The 21,266-nt window shown below is 37.0% G+C and overlaps 1 protein-coding gene across 2 annotated transcripts; it reads left to right on the top strand.

Annotated features, from left to right (window-relative positions):
• Positions 1 to 594: 594 nt before the first annotated feature.
• Positions 595 to 20,789, top strand: tspan9b (tetraspanin 9b). Of its 2 annotated transcripts, XM_082166274.1 has the most exons (8): positions 595 to 876; positions 10,527 to 10,606; positions 15,968 to 16,159; positions 17,402 to 17,476; positions 17,706 to 17,807; positions 18,036 to 18,167; positions 19,184 to 19,267; positions 19,352 to 20,789. In XM_082166274.1, exons 2-8 carry the CDS (start codon positions 10,544 to 10,546, stop codon positions 19,421 to 19,423), a joined length of 720 nt encoding a protein of 239 aa, XP_082022400.1. In that variant the 5' UTR covers positions 595 to 876; positions 10,527 to 10,543; the 3' UTR covers positions 19,424 to 20,789. The 2 variants fall into 2 exon arrangements, with proteins under 2 accessions (XP_082022400.1, XP_082022399.1); XM_082166273.1 differs by lacking the exon at positions 595 to 876 and having other exon boundaries at positions 9,712 to 10,606.
• Positions 20,790 to 21,266: the final 477 nt, after the last annotated feature.

The following is a 21,266-nucleotide window of genomic DNA, read 5'->3' as shown; positions in this document are numbered from 1 at the left end:
TTGTCTGTTATGTTTACATAATATTTATGAGCAGAAAATGACAAAATTACACAAATCAGTGTTTAAACTCCGAACATTTTGATAATGGGTGCAAAAATGTCAATACCAAATAAAAAAAATAAAAATCAACAGTTCATATAAAATTTAGTTTGACCTCTTGAGGCTGTCAGTCAAAAATGTCCCTTAAACCAATGGACTCACGTTATTAAAATTAAATTAAAAAAAAATAAAAAACTCTGCATTTCACTTCTAGCTTCGGCTACTTCCTAATCTAGTTAGCAAGTAAACTTTGCATTGTATATTACGAATAATGCTGGCTTATTGACAAAATGCTTTTGCTCCTCTTTTGTAAGTCGCTTAATGTAAATTAAGTCTATGCATCGCTTTACATAAACCCTTTGTTGAGAGAAAGGTTTCAGGGCCTATAAAGTGCCTTGTGCACACTTATTTCTACATTTAACATATTTTGGGGAATTACAAGTCTAGTTATTTCTTTTAAATATTTGTAATAAGCCTCGTGACGTTTGGAACTGCCCCCTGCTGGAAAACGCCAGTGGTGTTTCTTTTTCCCTGTGGATTTACAGCAGTGACGGCAAACGGAGTGAAGTCACGCCTCTCCATCTTTCCTGCTGCTACACTGTTTCCGTTCGTGGGAAAACTTACTGCCTTTCCGTTTTTTTTCGAGCCCTTGAACTTTTTCCGACCACCATGAAAGCAAAAGTCTGCTTACCGATAGTTTATAAGCGTTTAACTTCTATTGGTCACAGTTAAAACATTACTAGACCTCTATACAAACAAAAACGCAAACGAAAGTGAGGGAGTTTCATACGGAAAGAAGAAAGCAAATCGGAAAACCTAAGTTGTGCTTCCAATAAGGTGAGTAAGGCTTAAAAAACGACGAAAATGTTATACTTTTGTACGAAAATGTTTATATTTTTAATATTTAGCCTACAATTGTGTACTATGGCAGTAACGTTATATTCTCTTAGCTTGTTGTAGCTACTGTTGATGTTTATCAGTTGCTCGTTTGTTTATATCAGTTTAGGGAAATACTATCAGTTTTGTTTTGTTATGTGGATAATGTTTTATTTAAACAAAACAAAAACAAAAAGCATATGGAAGTTTAATAAGTGTGTAGGAATAATTTCTGCTACTACGGAAACTAGCTTTCTGTTATGGAAAGATAGCCAATGCTTATTACGCAGATATAGACGTATAGGCTACAGTATCCTAGATTGAGTAGATTTGGCTGTATTCACGTAGAAGGAGTGCAGCTGTGTTCAAGGCCTACAGCTGAATCAAACTCAGCTTCTTTAGCATTCAAGAAACTTCTCATCGGTTGTTCAGAAAGGTACGATGCGCCAGTCGCGTGCGTGCGTGCGCGTGCGTGTGCGCGAGCCCGCAGGCTGTGATTTGCGCTGCGCTGGAATGTGCAGAATTGGCGCAACTAAAAAGCGCATAGTTGAAAGCAGCTGCTGCCTGTAGACCCATGGAGACATTGACAACATTTGCATGCACATCATTTCCCTATCAAGGTCTGTGTTTACGTTTAGCCTTTAATCTGGAAACTCTGCATCTTCAGAAATATTACTGTAAATCAAGATGCCCAATATGTAGCCTACTAAATTGGATTAACACAGCTCTCTCAGTCCGTTTAAATAATTAACTTTAAATATTAACTCAATATTCTTAACACAATTTGGGTAATTTGCAAAGATAATAAGTATGGTATAAATAATGTAAATATACACACACGCATACATATACATACATATATTATATTACATAGGCTACATACATGCAATATAAATGTTTATTATTTGTAGACAGAAAATAACTAAAAATACCACATTGTTTTTGGTATTTGGTTGGTGTTTTGTCATTTGGTTGGATATTGTCATGAGTATTTAAACAAAAACAGGTTTATATATATATTATACACATACACACACACACACACACACACACACACACACACACACACACACATACATTATTTATATATAGCCATGGTGGTCAAAAATTTACATACACCTTGCAGAATCTGCAAAATGTTAATTATTTTAACAAAATTAGAGGGATCATACAAAATGCATGTTGTTTTTATTTAATACTGTCCTGAATAAATATATTTGACATAAAAGATGTGTACATATAGTCAACAAAACAAAAGTTGAATTTATAAAAATGACCCCGTTCAAAAGTTTACATACACTTGATTCTTAATACATTGTGTCGTTACCTGGATGATCCACGGCTTGTTTTGTTTTTTCGTGATGGTTGTTCATGAGTCCCCTTGTTTGTCCTTAGCAGTTAAACTACCCAATGTTCTTCAGAAGAATTCTCCAGGTCCCACAAATTCTTTGTTTTTCCAGGAGATTTGAACCCTATCCAGCAGTGACTGTATGATTTCAGATTGAGGACAGTTGAGGGACTCATTCACAACTATTACAAAAGGTGAAAACAAAAATTATGGAGATGCTGGAAAACCAAAGAATTTAGTTGACTGTATATATAAATGTATATAAATGTCTGTGGTCTTTACAGATCAAATTTGACCTAATTATGATCTTTCACCATTTGGCCTTTCGTCTTTTTATGCCATGTTGAATAGAACATTTTCTGGATCCCATTATGTATCATCAATTACCGCTCATTATTCTGACAATCGGTTGTTAAATGTTCACTCAAGCCTCTCTGCTTTACATACTTAAATGACCACTTATGTATTCATATCAAGTTCAAGTTCACTTTATTTGTATAGCACATTTACAACAGCCACTAGACTAGGCTGACCAAAGTGCTTTACAGAACAACCAGATTCAAATATAGTAAGACCTGCATAACAACACATAAAACACAAATAAGAGCAGCAAAGCTAAGCAAAACCTTAAAACCGGAGTGACAAAACAGTATCAGACTCAAATATAAAATAGTAAAACAGGAGTAGCAAAGCAGTGTCAGACTCAAATATAAAATGTAAAAACAGGAGTGGCAAAACAGTATCAAACTCAAATATAAAATAGTAGAACCAACCATTAGAGAAGAGATCAATATACTAAAGAAAACAAGTAGGTTTATAACAGAGACTTGAAACAGACAGAGTAGGGGCCGTTCTAATCTCAAGGGGCGGGTGTTCCAGAGTCGTGGCCCTGCCATCGCAAATGCACGCTCCCCTCTACGCTTCAGTCTAACACGAGGGACTGCCAGTAGAGCCTGGTCGTTTGATCTTAGACTTCTGGATGGAGTGTAGGGATGGACAAGTTCAGAGAGAAAGGCAGGAGCTAAGTTATTAAGAGAGTTAAAAACAAAGAGTAGAATTTTGAACTGGCAGCCAGTGTAGAGATTTGAGAATCGGAGAGATGTGGTCATATTTGAGACACTTGTGTAGAAGTCTGGCCGCAGCGTTTTGCTCTAACTGAAGATGAGCAATATGAAACTTTATATACCGCAATGTAAGGTATTGCAGTAATCTAGCCGACACATAAAAAATGCATGAATAGCCATTTCCAGAGTTTTCGGGGTGAGAAAGCCTTTGATTTTAGCCAATAGACGAAGTTGGTTGAAACTGGAACTGATTACGGATGAGATCTGTTTGTCAAATTTTAAAGGCTGGTCAATAAGATCACCTAAGTCCCGCACCCCTGGGGATTTAAAAGCCGATAGACTCTCTAACTCTGGGCTTATACGCTGAGAGTTTTCATTTGGGCCAAAAACAATGACCTCAGTCTTGTCTTCATTTAGGAAGAGGACATTTTGGGCTAGTCATGCTTTAACCTCCTCTAAGCATCGCAGAAGAGAATTCATCGCTGCAGGGCTGTTTCTCTCTCTGTTGTCCGCCTAAAAATGAAAGGATACGCCATGACTCCTTAGAATAGCGTCCAGAGGCAGCATGTATAGAGAAAATAGAGAAGGAGCCAAAATAGAGCCCTGTGGAAGACCACGGGTCAGAGGTGCCATAGAGCTGGAGAAATTACCCATCTTTACTCTAAACTTTCTGTCAGACAGGTATGATTGAAACCATTTCAGGACAGAAGCTTTTAGACCCACCCAAGACTCAGGTCTAGATAAAAGAGTAGGGTGGTCAGTGGTATCAAAAAATGATGAAAGATCTAATGGCGCTTTTCCATTACCAGTACCAGCTCATCTCGGCTCGGCTCGCTTTTCGCTCCGTTTTCCATTGCAGATAGTACCTCCACAATGGTCGTCATAGCGACGCCGCAGGAAACTGCCGTGACTTAATCTTCTACGTGACACACACCCGCTACCCACACACACAGGACAATGGAGGAAATCGAGTGTACGCTGTTTTTGGATGTTTTTGTTTTTGCTGTTTTTTATTCAGGATACTCCGTCTGGCGCGTGCAATGATGACGCAGTGAATAGTGATGATTCTCTCTGACCAATCAGGAGTCTGCCGTGTTTTCACGTCACATTTTAGTATCGCCTCAGCTCGCTCAGAACCTCGCCGGAGGTGATACGAAAAAAAGTACCTGGAAGCAGGTACAGGTACAACTTTTACACAGTGGAAAACCAAACAAAGGCGAGTCGAGTCGAGTCAAGGCGAGCTGAGGCAAGCTGGTACTGTGTAGTGGAAAAGCGCCATTAGAGAACAAGAACCACAGTATCTCTGGAATCAGTAGAGAGATAAATATCGTTTAGCACTCTCAGGAGGGCGGACTCAGTGCTGTGAGCAGACCTAAAACCAGATTGAAAAACCTCATATATACAATTATTTGACAAAAAGTGTCGGAGTTGATCCAGCACAATTTTCTCCAATAGCTTAGAAATGAAAGGTAAGGTATATAGGCCAAATTTTTTTTTAAACAGAAGGATCTAGTGAAGGCTTCTTGAGAAGAGGAGTGACTGTAGCCACTTTAAGATTGGCAGGAACAGAGCCCGTTTTGAGACACTTGTTGATAAGAGATACCATACCTGGCCCAAACGAATCAATGAGTCATTTAAAAAAATCTTGGGTGAATGATATCATTAGGACAAAATGAAGGTTTGAGCTTGACAATCACATCCTTCAGTGTCTGGAGGTTGATAGGATCAAAAACCTCCCAAAAAGCAGAAGCAGGTGTCAAGATTGGGGGACAGTTAAATTAGGGCAGACACTAAGTCGTAATATAGTGATTTTGTTAATAAAAAATCCGAGGACGCCTTCACATAGAGCATCTGAGGCAACAGACAGTGTGTTAACAGAAGGATTAACAACAGATTGAATGACAGAAAACAGATCCTTTGGGTTAGAGTGATTGGATTCAAGTAAGTTCGAGAAATAAGCAGCTTTCGCAGACTTGGCAGCATTCTGATATGATGTTAGAGTCTTTCAGGCTGACCAAGCCTAGCCTAACCACTAGCAGCCAGCCAAGATAGGAGAGATAGCACAGTATCCGATTATCCTTATACCACTAGAGGGCAGAGCATCACAAAATTGCTCGCACCTCTAAAGAGGTCACGTGATTAGAGCTAAATAGTGTAATTAAAACAGAGAAAAGAGATCAAGTGTGAACTGGAGCAGGTCAGAGCTCAGCGTCTTTTGAATAGAAAGCAGAATAAAGCAATAATGACATAATTAAGGACTGAGACAGCGCTAGAGACAGCACATGCCCTCAAGCTGTCATGCACAAAGAAGTACGTCCTGTGCTGAATGTTCGCATCAAAGGGCGTTTTAACAATAACTGATCCTTTTATGCTGTTCTTGAACTAACCTTAAACTTCACACACATTCAAAACAACTTATGCACATTGGCTTGCTTTTTTTGTTAGGTTTCAGATGCATGAATTTACCTGTTAAAGGTAAAATCTAATTTATCAAAGTCCTTCTTTCCGTTCTGACAATGAAAATGTAATTTCCTGCAAGGAAGGCATCTTTAATATTCATGCGTGTGCTGGGAAGCTAAACATTAGAAATGCTTGGAACAGTTGGTCTAATGAAAATGGCAGTTATAAATATATCGGACAGGCTGTTTGTTTCTGCTGTTGTTTTAGTCATGATGCATACAGTCATCATCATAAGTCTTCAGTTTAATGTGACTCGTATTACTCTTTAGCGTGGGCAAGATGTTTGTTGACAGACATTTCAACAATACAAAAGTATTGTTAATATTGTAAAAGGTACACACCCAAGAGAATGGCTTAAAAGGCTTTTATGTGTGAATGCATAAGTGTTGAAAAACTGTGTGTGTAGTATATTGCATCATTAAATTATACCACACCACAGACATCTTTGTTGCAGACGTTGATATGTGGCCTTATTAGGAGATGATCAACGATATTCACTTCACCTCTGACTGATCATAATGATTTGGCTCATCAGTGTACATTTGCATCAGAGAACCATTAGAAAACCTGTGCTTGTGGGCAATATTAGCCCTAAAAGCATGCAAATTTGAATGCATATACTTGGAAATGGTATGCATTTGGGGTACCTGTAAAAACATATTATGATTTGGGGCCTGCTAATACTAAACTGGCATGCTGTAGTATGTACAATTGCAAATAGTGATTAATGCCAGGTAGAAAGGTTCGGCTATATTTTAGGCAACTATTGTACACTTGTGTAGTTCATTAAGCCGTTGCTTATGACACACCATATGTGTCTTCACCTGTTTTTCATGCTCTTTATTGATTGTAGCTGCTGTTTAATTCTTAGAAAGAAAAAGTATAGCAGAAATGAAATAGCTTTTTGCTTGCTGGAGGAGGAAAACAGCACTAATTCTCTTCCTTCTTTCCTAGTACGCAACTTCCATTTCCCTAGAAAGTGTTGGAAAGTGCTTTTTTGCCAGCAAGTCAACCAGGATTCCCTGGGTGGCGAGTTAATGGTAGTTGATTTACATATAGGGCAGACTGTTCGGGAATAAAACCCTCTTGAGTGCCCTGAGAGAGTGCGCTTTACATGCAAGCTGGTGTGTCCATCTGAACAAAATGGCCTGTTTGAACCCACTGTCATGTACAGTGAGAAACATTCCTATAAAGGCTAGAAAGGTTTGTTGTCTCAGAAGGATCTAAGCACATTGTCGTTGAATAGTGTACAAAGAGAAGTGTGTGTGTGTGTGTGTGTGTGTGTGTGTGTGTGTGTGTGTGTGTGTGTGTGTGTGTGTGTGTGTGTGTGTGTGTGTGTGTGTGTGTGTGTGTGTGTGTAAAACTGAGCAGATCGGCAGGCAGATGTTCATTATAGCGTTGTATGATTGTGCTTCCTCAGAGTCTGTTTAATTAATATTCCTTAAACACACATCTGGGCAGCATTTGCTGCATACTGTGGGATCCAAAAATCCACACTGACCTCATTGAAGATTTGGGAAACAAAAAAATAAAATAAAACCTAGATATAAACAGCAATTTAGATTTTTTAAAAACAAAGAAAAATTCTAATATAAATTTTATGAGAAATATTAAAGATTCTGTACTATTTTCCCCACATATATTAATATATAATATAATATAATATACATTATGATTGTAAAGCTATAAAAAATCTGAATAAAAAGCTAAATAAAAGCATTTTTACCACTCAAGTACATATGTGATTGAGTAGTTTTGAAAGAAATTGAATCTCCTGAAAAATAAATTTCCCCAGACATAGTAATTTTCTGGCATGATTTACATACAGCCACAGCAGCAACATGTGAACATGCACAAATGATGCAAGAAATAGTCATAAAAACAATAATAATATGCAATAAAATACACATTCAGCAAGACTTAGGTAAATATTAAGAAAATCAATTCACTTAGAATACTTTTGTTACTCTCTCTCTCTCTCTCTCTCTCTCTCTCTCTCTCTCTCTCTCTCTCTGCAATCCTCTTTTCTCTGTATGTATAATAAATGACTTTGGATGCGTTAAGTACCTGTGAACAGTGAACAGATATTCTGCACTGCTTCTCCTGTTATGTTCTATTCAGTAACCCAGACAGCAGCCACGTGAGACGCACAAGCCATAACATATTCCATAAGAGCATATAGTGTTATGTGACAATTTGACATGTAGTGCTACATGTGCTGTTCCTGTTAGAACCGATTAGAACTAGGAGTTTTAATTTTAGCAAATAGTTCACCCAAACAAAGTATGTTGCAGTGTACTTGTTTCGCAATACCAAAATTATGATCTTATAAGTTATAATCACACTGAAAAGAAATTGATATTGATTACCTACCCAGTCATGGCTGTCTGTCAGTCATGACAAATGTCAGTTCTGGTTGTAAAAATGAACATTATTTAATCTTTAATGAACGAACATGAATTAACAATGACCAAAAATATATTTAGTAATTAATTTTAATTTAGAATATTAAATGCTTGTTAAAAAATGCTGCTCAAGATACCTAATGCATTAACTAATTATTTCAAAAATAGTTATTTAGCATATTGCAAAATAATATGTTTTGACTGGATTTTAAAAAAAAAGAGATAAATGCTCAAAATATTCAATTTATTTATAAAGCATTAATTAATTTTCTTAGTGATTCCAAATGTTTGAAGTGTAGTGTAGTGAAACCTCAGTTATAACTTTATTTTATATTTGACTTGTGATGAAAATCCCCATAAAAACTGTGCCAAAATAGGCAAATTAAAGGAACAATATACATTTATGGGAGGCCCTCAAAAGTATAGGCCTAGGACTAGGTGTACAAATTTGCTGGCAGTGTGTGGAGCTGTGGGAAAGGTTTATCCACCATAACAGCAAAATAAACACTTTTCAGTTAATAAAATCCTGTCTAATGAGTTTCCTGAGTATATCAGATCTCACAAAGCAACCTCAGGGTGAAATACACAGTCAGCTCCATACAACCCACACACACACACACAAACACAACGTCACTATGCCATTTAATTAGAGTGGAAAGAGCACTGGAGGGAAAAAGGAATTATAGCAACAAAAAAAATCAACAAAATAGTAACACAGAAGGATCTCTACAGAAATATACACACACACACACACGTTTAGTTACGTAAATACATTTTTTGCTTATATATTATTAACCAAATTATAATACTTCAGGCTAACCTTGCTTCAGGCTTCACTGCAGCTCACATTAGAGGTCAGTAATCCTAGCCAGTGGTTAAATCAGGATCTCTATCAACAGGAAAGACTCTCTTTGAATGTGACTTTGGTTTGATATATTGAAATGGGAATGAGAGACTTCAAAACCGGCATCTGAACGTTTGTAACTTCAAACCTCTCAAAGTTAATCTAATTATTATCTAGTATCTATTAATTTAATGCTGTTCATGGTAGTAGAGGGTGTTTCTTGTTGGTTGGGTGTTTTAGATTCTAGGGGTTTGTATATTTTTTCTAACAAAACAATGCAGTCAGTTTTTTGGAACTGGGCCAAACAATAATATTATAAAATTTGGCTAATGTCAATGTAAAGACCTAACTGTATTAAACATATTTAATTAATGTAAGTTTGTACATTAACTTTGACAGAATAAAAAAATATAAAATTTTTACAGAAAAGCCCCTGTATTATTGGTTTCATATTTTCAGCAGGCAGTAAAACAAAGCAAATGCATGTTGTCTTTAAAGTGTGTTTAATGTATAAATGTGGGTTTACATGTGCACGCATGCAAACTCGCAGGAGGTACACATACTATTGCACATACATGTGCTAGGATTTGTTTTATTCCCTCAGTCAGCTTTCATTTTCTTGCTTGGATTGTGATACTTTCAAAAGGTACGTGGGAAGGGAGATAACGCATTCATTGACCTGCAAACAGATTGGCCAAAGTGAAGGAGGAGGAGCCAGAGAGAGGGATGAGTGGATGAAGGTAGGAGGATGCAGAGAGAGGGACAGAGCGCTAGTTGGGATGGAAAGAGCCGGGAGAGCAAAATCTCTAATAATAGCACTGCAGGGAAGCGAGAGCGTGCAGAGAAAAAAGTGTTACATGCAGCAAAGCGAATCATGCTGAACCAGAGCAGTGAAAGAATGCGATGGAGCGAGAGCGGGGAAAGTTGAAAACGCATGCTCCACATTCCCACATGCAGGATAGAAAAGGCAGAAAGAAGAAAAAGATAAATAGGAAGCACAGGGAGAAAGGCGTGCTCAGTGCAGAGGAATTACGGATCAAAGACCCATTGGAGACACTAAGACAGCTGTAACCTCAAAAGTTCTGGTGTTTATGCGAGCGCGTCTGTTTCATTTAAATCTGTTTCCTTCAAATTGCAAATTTGAAGACATGTGCTAAGTTGCAGCTTGTGTGAGTCTGTGTGTGAAACATGCCCTCTGCTCTGCCTTCATCCGATGATGCAGAGGTGTGAGAGCCATGAATCCGAGGTCCAGCGTAGCCCCTCATTGGACAGCGCAGAGTCAGAATTCACCCGGGCGGCCCGTCGGGGTCACCGCCTGGCAGTGGGGGCCTTCTATGGCTCCCGGGGCTCAAATGTCAAAGATCAAACAGCACAGAACGAAGGAGCCGTAGTTGCGGTCCCGCCGGGAGGAAAGCCTCAGGATAAGCGCGTGTCTGCCCGTGGGAAGTATGTTGTGTTTTACCTGGACTTGTCGTTTGTGTTGCTCCTAGAGTTCGAGAAGCTGAAGATGGCTCGTGGATGCCTGTGCTGTGTCAAATACATGATGTTCCTCTTCAACCTGCTGTTCTGGGTGAGTATCAAACTACAGCATGAATTATCCAAACTTACTTGTTGTCAAAAAAATGCTTTCTCTTATCCATCTTTGATGTGCAGAGACTGTTGTAAGCTTGTATGCGTGTGATGATTTCTCCAAAAAGTTAACATGGTGTCTCTGTGGCACTTTCGAAACATAGCGCTGTTTGTTTGAATGGTTCAGCAATGTTCATTTCTGGCTCAGCCATTGATGTGAGTTTGGGGAAGATTATTAGTGGGGTTTGATAAGCATCACTTCCAAGCATCACTATTATTACCAATCATACTTAAAGAAGGATGCGAATCACACCTTGATACTTTGAAATAGGGTCCACAATACACTCGCAGCCACATAGTATCATACTAAAACATTTAAGTAACCACATAGCAACACCCTGGCAAACACCCTAGAATTGTGGCACAGGCAAACATCACTCAAGTTTTCCTTAGAAAATGGAAAATTATAGCTATTTTGCAAAATTTTTGCATATATCTGCTGCTGTTAGTTGTGCCATTGGTGGTCAAATTCTTGGTGAGGAGAGTACTGTATGTGGGTTTTCAAACAGTGGATGTTCATGTGAGATTATTGGCAGATGCCGTTTGGAATAAGATGCGTGGTGTTTTTGTTTTGCACATAAATACTGTATGTTTTTATTTTCTCTCACAATCATGAAAATATTAGATAATATAAAAACAGCAATTTTGATTTTGAAAAGTCATAGAAATTAATTAAATCTTTAAGTATGCTGAAATTGCAATCTAAAGTGCTTCAATAGCTAAAAACTGGTTGTTGTGAATGTAGTCTGTATAAAACCATTTCTAAAGATCCCAATAATCACAAACAACCTGAAAATCATGCAAATGTCATGTAACCCTTACAATGGAATGTAATTCCATTCTCCGTCAAATTAAACACTGTACCTTTCATTTTCAAAGATTCTAATTATTTGTATTTAATTATTTATGCAATTATATTCAAAATGCACTTAGCTCAGAAATCAGTTTGAATGGACATGACGCACTCAATCAGATCAAAGGCAGTAATACATATTCATCTGAACCAGAGCATTCAAATGAACCACCCTCTTTTCCTCTCGCTCTCTCTCATTCTAACATCTCTTATAGGCTCACCATTTAACTTCTCATTCATCTGCATTGTTGTTGTTGTGGACATACAACAGGAAGTCTGTGTCAGATTATGGTTCTGTGTGTTGTGAGATTTTCCTCGTTTGATCTGCGCCTGTGTGTTGTTGTTTGTTTGATTCTGAGCGGGTTTAATGACGGATGCACCAAATCTCAAGCAGGAAACTTGAGAAAAAAACTCCCGACTGATCTGAAATCTCCCACTGCACACACACACACCCACACATCCATGTAGCGATGGAAAGGGAACATAAAAAAATAGGGAAATTATGAAAAGATTGCAAAGGCCTGGAGATTTTACACTGGTACACTTTAAACAGCGGGGCGGAGAGGGAATAAAAGAGATTGAGGAGGGAGAGAGAAAGATAAAAGTGATTTGAAAAGGAGACGCAGAAAGCTTAATATAGAATTACCTTGGGATGGAACGGTTTGTCTAAGCTTTGGTTTTCTTTTGGTTTGCTGGAATTTAATTGTGGAGTTCAATTGTTCTATTGAAGAGAAATTAATTTCCTGTTCTTAATTACAAGGTTTACAGAGGCGTTCAGTAAAGTCTTCACATAACATAACACAAAAAACCTTGATCTTATTGCTTATGTGAAAGACAGTGGCAAATTGTTTGCATTATTATATTTTGCTTAGGATGTAAATGGGATGATAATGATGTTTCTGAGTTGTGTTGAGTGTTTTAGGTCACTGTTAATCTATATTTCATGTGTTTGACATTACTGAGCCTGATGGCTTTCAGCTCCATGTTTAAAACATGAGTCAGAAAGTTAGGGCCAGACTCGCTTCACTTTTCATAAGGTCACAAACACACAGTGCACTCATTAGTGAGGTGAGGTCTGTTAACGACTGACTCAACTTTTCTCTCTCTTGTTGTGGCATCTTATTTCTAATACTTATTCATCAATGCTGCCTACATTTTGTTCCTTTGCATTGTACCTTTTCCCCTGTCCTTTCAATTAATTTCCTTTCCGTTTTTCTATGCCTGTCCTTTTCTATTGATTTCTTTCTTTCCTTTCTTTTTTAATTTCCTTTGCTGTTCATTTTCCTGTACTGTCTTTTTTCCATTTCCTTTCCTGGCCTTTTCTAATCTTTTCTTCTCTTTCTTTTCCTTCCTTTCCATCCCCTTTCCTATTCTTTGACCTTTCATTTCCTTTTTAATATTACTATTTCATTAGTTTCTGTCATTTCCTTTTCTGTCCTTCTCCTGTCATTTGTCCTTTCCTATTTCCTTGTTTCCATCTTTTTCTATTCTTTTCCTTTTTCCTGTCTTTTTCTATAGAGTGCATTAGTGCACTTCCCTTTTTTCAGCGGCACTGGTTCCGGAAGTATTTTTTTCCATTCATTTCTCCCATGGGGATTTAAAAAGTCTTCTATAAAGCATTATAAGAATCATTACATTGATTTACAAAGGTGAAAGGTACAAAACGGTGTACGGCTTTAGTGAGGGAAAGAACTACAATCCCATGAAGCATTGCGTACAGCACAATCAAACTAAAAGTGATATAAAACTATTCATTTAAAAATGTTGATTATATAAAAACAATGTTTTTGCAAAATATGCATATATATACAAATCTTGAATTATTTTGAGATCGCAGGGAGGCCGACTCGATTACGTCATTCGCAGTGCTGAGGCAGTGGGCGGAGCTAACAAACTCTTTTGACGTGTTTGGCTTCTTTCGACTCACAAGTTTCTGTACAGCATCATGGGTAGGCCTAATGTAGTTTTTCACCACGAATTCTGCCGTTAAACACAATTATTTTAAAACCTAGTTGAAATAATGCAGGCTGCGGAACTGAAGCAAATACCATTGATTAAAAACACAGTAGGTCTGTCTTTAACATTTTATAAGTTATCATTAAAAATCTATTTCCCTATGGAGAAAATGAATGGCATTTTTACTTCCGACCGTTGCACTCTATTCCTTTTCTTTTCCCGGTCCTTTTCTATTCATTTCCTATTTCCTTGTTCTTATCTTTTTCTTTTCTTCCATTTCTGTTCATGTCCTTTTGTAATATTTATTTTTTGTCTCTTTTTAGTCCTTTTTTTCATACCCCTTTCCTGGCCTTTGTCTTTTTCATGTTATGACAGTTCATTTCTTGTCTTTCCTAGGCAATTTCCATTCATATGTCCTTTCCCTTTCTTCCTTTTTCTTTTTCCTTTGTTCTTATCCTTTATTTCTTTCCCTTCTTTCTATCGTCTCCCTTGTCCTTTCTGCAGTCTTCTCTTCACACACCTTCAATTTGTGTTCAATGCTGGCTACTTCAGATAATTTATCTAGTGAATGTGTTGCCTCAGTCTGCGTGTGTTACATCACGAACGAACCGTCTCCCAGTTTGAAATGCAGGATTAGATTAAGAACAAACCCATTTTGAAGTATTTTTCAAAGGCAGAGAGAATAGATTGAATTCAATTTGATTTGTTTGTGTGTCTTCATTCTGGTAGTGCATCCTGAATACTAAAATTTGGGTTAAAAGCTGTTTATTATCCAGCATGGTCTGTCTGCTCCTGTGGACAGAATAGTCTTATTCTCTGCTCTTCTTGTTTATGTTTTATTTTGTTATTTTCTAGTGTGGGCTTATTTTTCCTGCTTGCATTTGCTCCCTAATTATTTCCTCTCAGACGTTTTGATTACTGTGCCATACTTTTCATTTTCATGGCTTTTAAAAGTTTTCATCATCTTTAACCTATTTTTCTGACTCACTGCTCTCCTCCTCTCTCTCTCTCTCTCTCTCTCTCTCTCTCTCTCTCTCTCTCTCTCTCTCTCTCTCTCTCTCTCTCTCTCTCTCTCTCTCTCTCTCTCTCACTCACACACACCTGTTTTATCTCTTATTATTCATACTCATCATTTTCCGAGCGTAAGGATTCTGGCTCATTTTAGATTCTCCGTGGTTCTCAGAGTCCATGCTGGGTATTTTCTCGAGGGAACTGAATGACACAGCTTTTCACCTTCAGTTAAACTCAAAAGCAGAGTGTGTGTGGAGCCAGACCGCTGCACTCTAGGGCATATCTCGCAATGACACACATAATGTTAGAGAGGATTAACAGAGAACATCTTGCCCTGCAAATTTTTCATTTTAAAGAATTAAAAAATATTATTTTTTTATATTATATTTTAACTTACATTTATTATAAGTTAATATTTAAAAACACTAATGATTTAGCAGTGTTCAATGTAATCTTTAGCTAATCTTTAAATTAATGTCCATTTTGCATACTATAAATTATAGGCTAATGTTGTTGATGCCTAAAGTCATTTGTAGCATTTAAAACAACTGATTTTAGTTTTTATTGATTTAGTTTTATTTATAATTTTTTTATATTTATTTTAATTAGTGCTGTCAAATCGATTACTCACATCTAACATAAAAGTTTGTGTGTGTAATTTATCAGTCGTCATCGGCCATGACATGAGAGTTGAATCGTCAAGATAAATATGTTTAACTTTTTCTTGCTGGAAGATTATATACAAATGTGATCTTAAAAATGTGAATGGCTTATTTATAGTTGACTCTGCTTGGTAAATTGGGATAAACCAGAGCATTTTGACATTTTTGTTTGAAATTAAATTTTGCAGCGATTCAGAATTTATTTTTATTTTTATCAGATTTAAAATCCCTTGCACATGCATGCACACACGTACCACCTTGTTCCGCAAATACAGCACATTCTAGGGGTTTTTGGTCAGGAGCTAGGTCAGGTTTGTTAGCTAACTTTCTCCTTTTGCCTGCCTTTAGCAGACTGGAATACTTTTACATTTCAGTTACCTGAGCATGAAATTACTAGAGTGTCTCCCCATACGAGATGTGAACACGCACACCTTGTGCAGTCTAGACACACACACACACACACACAAAATTCACACTTCAATACTCAACAACCTTTATTGCGGTACCATTAGCATTTATATTGCTCTCACAGCAGGGAGAGCTGAGACAGATTTCACTTTGTTGATTAGGCATGCACACCTCAGTCCTGCAACACTAACTATACCTTCCCTTGAGTGATCTTGAGTTCACAAAGTGGCACTCAGGTGCTCCTGAGACCTACTGACTTCAGTGATGGAAACTGAAGAGTTTCTCTAATACTTTAAAAAACTTTTGCACAAGTAAAAGCCTGACGAAATACTACCGAACTGAACGGTTATGCGTGTTTGATCTAGTTTCTGTGTGTTTATTTACATGAAACGCTCTCTTTGTCTCTCCTCAGTTGTCGGGCTGTGGGTTGTTAGGCGTGGGCATCTGGCTGTCTGTTTCTCAGGGCAGTTTTGCCACATTCTCCCCCTCCTTCCCCTCCATCTCAGCCGCCAATCTGGTCATCACCTTGGGTTCCGTCGTCATGGTAACGGGCTTCCTGGGTTGCCTCGGTGCCATCAAGGAGAACAAGTGCCTGTTGCTAAGTGTAAGTCGACACCTACATCTCCCACAATGCACACTTTATAATGAACTAATTGTTAACCCAGGATTGTTTTAACCATGGGTTAGTGTAATCCTGGGTTGTCAGGATTTCACATAGTACATTTGCAAAACCTGTCTCAATTATGCATGTTATGATTTAATATGTTCTCTACAAAGCACTTTCACAAAAGGGATTCACAAAAACTTTTTTTGTCAGCCAAGACCTAAAATATTTACTCAAGTACCATCTGAGACTTTAAATTAATATTTCAGTAATTTAACAAAAAATGTATATGTTCATGGTTCTTTGCTGCCGGTTAATGGTCACATGACATGCATGTAAACAAATAAAATATTGAATTTTTTTTAGTAAGCATTTACGTATTTGAACATTATTTATTTAGAAGATGCCATTTTTATGCTTTACATTTTATTATCAAGATGCTTTCAGTTAAAACAGCTCAAACATGCATTTTAGTCTTAGACTAAGCGAAAGCTTTGTCTGTGAAACCGGGCAAAAGTGTTAAACATTAAAACAAGATATTTACAGACCTTTGAATGACTATATTGTAAAGCATTTTTACTAGTTGTCTAGAAAACTACAATGGACCAATGTGTACCTCATGTAAATGATTCACGATACGGCGTGCAGCATCAGGGGTCTTTGTAGCGCTGCGTTGATGGAGAGTGTGGGAGTGGAGAGAAAGCTGCGCAGATGAGATGCTGCGAGTGAGAAACAAAAGCTTGCCTATCTCCATTCCCACATTCAAACTGCTACCATTGTTATGAATTGTGCAAAAACATGTCAAATTCCACTCGGTTATAGTTTCTGTCAGCCTTTGGGTGACACTTGGTAATTATTTTGGCTTAAAGCCTCCGCTAAGATAAAAATAAATAAATAAAAAAAAAAAAGATATATATGGCCACGCTTTAGTTTAGGGTCAATTCTCACTATTAACTAACTATTAACTATGACTTTTGCCTCAATTAACTCCTAATTACTGTTTATTAATAGTTAGTAAGGTAGTTGTTAAGTTTAGGTATTGCATGGTTTTATAAGTTCTAGCAAACAGCCAATATAATAGTAAAATGCATGCTAATAAGCAAGTAGTTAATTGACAACTCAATGGCACAATTGACCACTCACAATCAAATATTCCACAGTATAATATGTACTGTATATGTCTTATGTAAAGCACTTTGTTGTTGTGTATAGTTGACTTACTTTTACTCTCTTCACTTGTAGTTCTTCATTGTCCTGTTAATCATTCTGCTGGCGGAGCTGATTTTGCTCATCCTTTTCTTCGTGTACACAGACAAGGTACAGTACGACCACCAAGCGTTACACAATCTATTTATTGCACACACACACAATCACAGAACTTACCACCCACTGTGCACAGACTCTCATTACCCACACCAATCCTGACAACAGCAACAGCCCACACACCTGCTATCCTGGTTTACTCTCAGTAATCTTAAAGTTTTCTTCATTTCCAAACATCTGCTCTGTAACTCATGAAGAAAATGTGATTTAAACTCTTCTGCAGGTGAGTGAGAATGCTAAACAGGACCTTAAAGACGGCCTGCGCCTCTACAACACGGAAAATAACGTCGGCCTCCGCAACGCCTGGAACATTATCCAAGCTGAGGTGTGTGTGCATGAGTGCAGGTGTGATATACTGTTGTCAGTGACAGTAATGGTGGGTCACGGAGAGTTCAGGTAGTTTGATTGGGCCGTCTATCCACAGCTGCTCTCCACAGAATTGTGGAAGATAACTCTTGAAGTCTCTAGTATTGAACAATATGCAGACGTCTGCAAAAAAAGTTGTTTTTGAAGTGTGGGAATGATGCATCTGAATATGCACTCTTTCTCTCAGTGGGAGTGTTGTGGTGTAACTGGGCACACAGACTGGCATGATGCCCTGCAGGAGAAAACAGTGCCAGACAGATGCTGCCAGGAGCACTACAGAGAGTGCGGTCGCAACGCTACTAACATCTTCTGGTCACAGGTACGATTGTTTTTTTAGTTTTTTTTATTCTTTAGTTTTATTTTATTTTATTTTATTTAGTTTTATTTGGTTTTATTTATTTAGTTTAGTTTAGTTTTATTTATTTATTTATTTTATTTGGTTTTATTTTTGTATTATTATTATTATTTTTTTTATTACTGGAACCTTATTTTAATGCCTTTATTTTAATTCATCCTTTATACTATGTTTTTATTTTATTCAATTTTATTACTGGAACCTCATTTGAATGCCTTTATATGAATTAATCATTTATTATACTATTTCTTTTATTTTATTACTGAAAACTTATTTTAATGCCCTTATATTAATTCATCCTTTTTATTTTTTATATTTTATTTGATCTCTTATTTAATAAAAAATAATTTCAACCAATCAAAATGATTGTTTCAGTGAATCGGTTCAAACCATTCATTCGTACTTTCATTACACTGTGTTAGTATCAATTTATGTTGATAAAAATGGCAGTTTATCGAGCATATAAATGAAAATGAGTAATTATCAATTTAACAATGATTAATTTAATTAGGAAATTTTGGAGTTTTTTAAGATTTAGATTCGATTTTACTGTATTGTACAACAACAACAAAAAAGTAATTAATACAAAAATATTTAGTTAAACTAAAATGTTTTTGATTCAGTTGTAGAAATGTTTCAAATGAATCTCCTTTTTTAGCTAGTGCTAGTAGTTTACAACTTATTAAGATGAAATTTCCCTGGACTTGTCACTCTAATTGAGGTTGTCATAAATTCTTCTGTGATCGTCCAGATTAATAATGTAACTGAATTATATATTTGATTCCCCCTTTAAAAAGCTTTAATGTAGTTAGCTACTCTTTGTTACAAGCTTGTACTGTAGCTGGCTGCTTAAAAGATAGTACTTTTAAATTATGAATATCATGCACATGTTTAAAACAGTTTCAAACAGTTTCAAAGCCGCCCCAACATGACTCATAATCTTATTGCACATTGCAACACCTCTTGTTTCTGACCTTTAGGGCTGCTACGAGAAGGTTGAGGAATGGCTGAACGACAACAAACATTTGCTTGGAACCATCGCGATGTGTGTGCTGGTCTTACAGGTACAAGCATTACGATTGGCCTCTAATGTTGTCACATCCTGTTTGATGCACGCCCATGCTGATGTCATTTCCTCTATTTTGCAGCTGCTCGGGATGGCCTTCTCCATGACTTTATACCAGCAGATTCACAGGGCGGGAAAGAAGTATGATGCCTAGAGGAAGCCAAGTGTTATTCAACAAAAAACACTTTGAACACCTTATGTATTATTTCAAAGCCCCGTTTCATGCCATCACAAACTATAACCATTGAAAATTAAGCTTGAATCTTTCAGATTTAATTATGTAGAACAGGCTGTAGATATTTTTGCTCGGCTGCTGAGTGGCTTTTTCTTTTTGGCCTGAGGTCTAACTGCAACTGTAGGATGAAAACTCATAAAGGGAATAGATTGTGAGAAGCAATTATGGATGTTTGCAGCCGTTAAGCAGGTCTTGGAAATAGTCCATTAGCGTATTGTACAAAAATGCCCACGTCAAGTAAGATTGGACTTTGGAGATCGCAATGCACATAAAAGGATACGTTCAGTATTTCTCTCTTGGACTGTTGCATACACGTAGATGCAATTTCCTTTGTTGATGTAATATCAATCGCATGCTGTATATATTTTACACTGACATAAGCGTACTGTACAATTGTACACAAACAATCCTTTATCTGATGACTTAAGTGTTTGGGAGAGTGGGGTAAGATGCGTCAATCCCTTAATCTACCAAAAACTGTGCACAATTTTTGTAATATTATTAGATAATCAGAAAGGCTCTAAAATGTATGTTTTTAGCATGTTAAAGTAAAATGCGTGACAAGAAATGAATATATGTAAAGAATATTTCTCAATTTTGATACATCTATAGTTACATAAATTATTTGACTAAATTTGGGCTTTACATATTCTGGATATTTGCAAGATATCATTTCTATCATTTGAAAAGTGTCACAGCTTACCTAACTCTTCCCTACTTTCAGTTCATACGAAATATGAAATTGTTTATATGTATGAGAGAGAGAGAGAGAGAGTCTAGGCTAGTCATCTGCTCGCTCTGGGGCTTTGTGTCCTGGTGACTCTCTTCTCGTCTCTGTCTACTCTCTTTGTTTTCTCGCTCACTGATCTTTTCAAAGTGCATCTGTACTGCCAGGAGGCAAACGAGCTATCCTACTCCGCCTACCGTCAGGGAAGAGAGGGAGATGAGATCAAAGGATATAGAGGTTAGGAAATAGAGGGGGAGAAAGACCTAATAACGGCCTCTCCTGAAAACAAACAGCATCATGCAATGACACCTGAAAGAGTGCAATGAGAGTTAACCTATAAGCCATAACCTCGGCGAGCTGTTTCTGGCATTTCCCTAAAATACGTTCCTACTCGTAATCAGTTTTTGAGGTCTATAGGTATATTTTAATCCACAGATTAAATAGCTGCATCATTACAAAGTATTGAATTATCGGGATAATTTATTACCATGTGATATATCTGCATTACTGTTTAACCAACATATTATTTTAAATAAAAAGAAAACTGTTTTAAATAAACTGTTCTTGTCTGACATATATTACAAAAAAATCTGCCTCCAAAAACTAGGAAAAATATTATTCATTTTTTATTAATTCTTCATATTCCAGCATACATTACAGTTAAGCTCTAGCAAAGCTGAATAATAATGGTGTGAATGTAAATACATTGTGCAAACATGTTAAATCAATGAATGTCAGTGTCCAGTTTGATGGGTTTTTTATGCCTTTAATGCTAATTTTATAGAGTGCAAACTGTATTTGTCTATTGGTTGCCTAGTAACTCTCACACCATGGGATGTCCAGATAATTGATCTCTTTCTCAAACTTGTGGATTCTCAATTAGGTAACCAAGGAATGAGCTACTAGGTGAGTCACATCCTGTTTTTCTGTGATTAATATCCTTTATTTATGTATTTGAAGGATCTTCTGGTGAAATGGTTCTGGTAGCTGGTAGTCTGGAGTGCGTTTCTGTACACTTTAACACACTTGCTTCAC

This window comes from Leuciscus leuciscus, assembly GCF_965113295.1.
Source record: "Leuciscus leuciscus genome assembly, chromosome: 4".
NCBI classification, from domain to species: Eukaryota; Metazoa; Chordata; class Actinopteri; order Cypriniformes; family Leuciscidae; genus Leuciscus; species Leuciscus leuciscus.
This window is presented reverse-complemented; position numbering and strand designations above follow the sequence as displayed.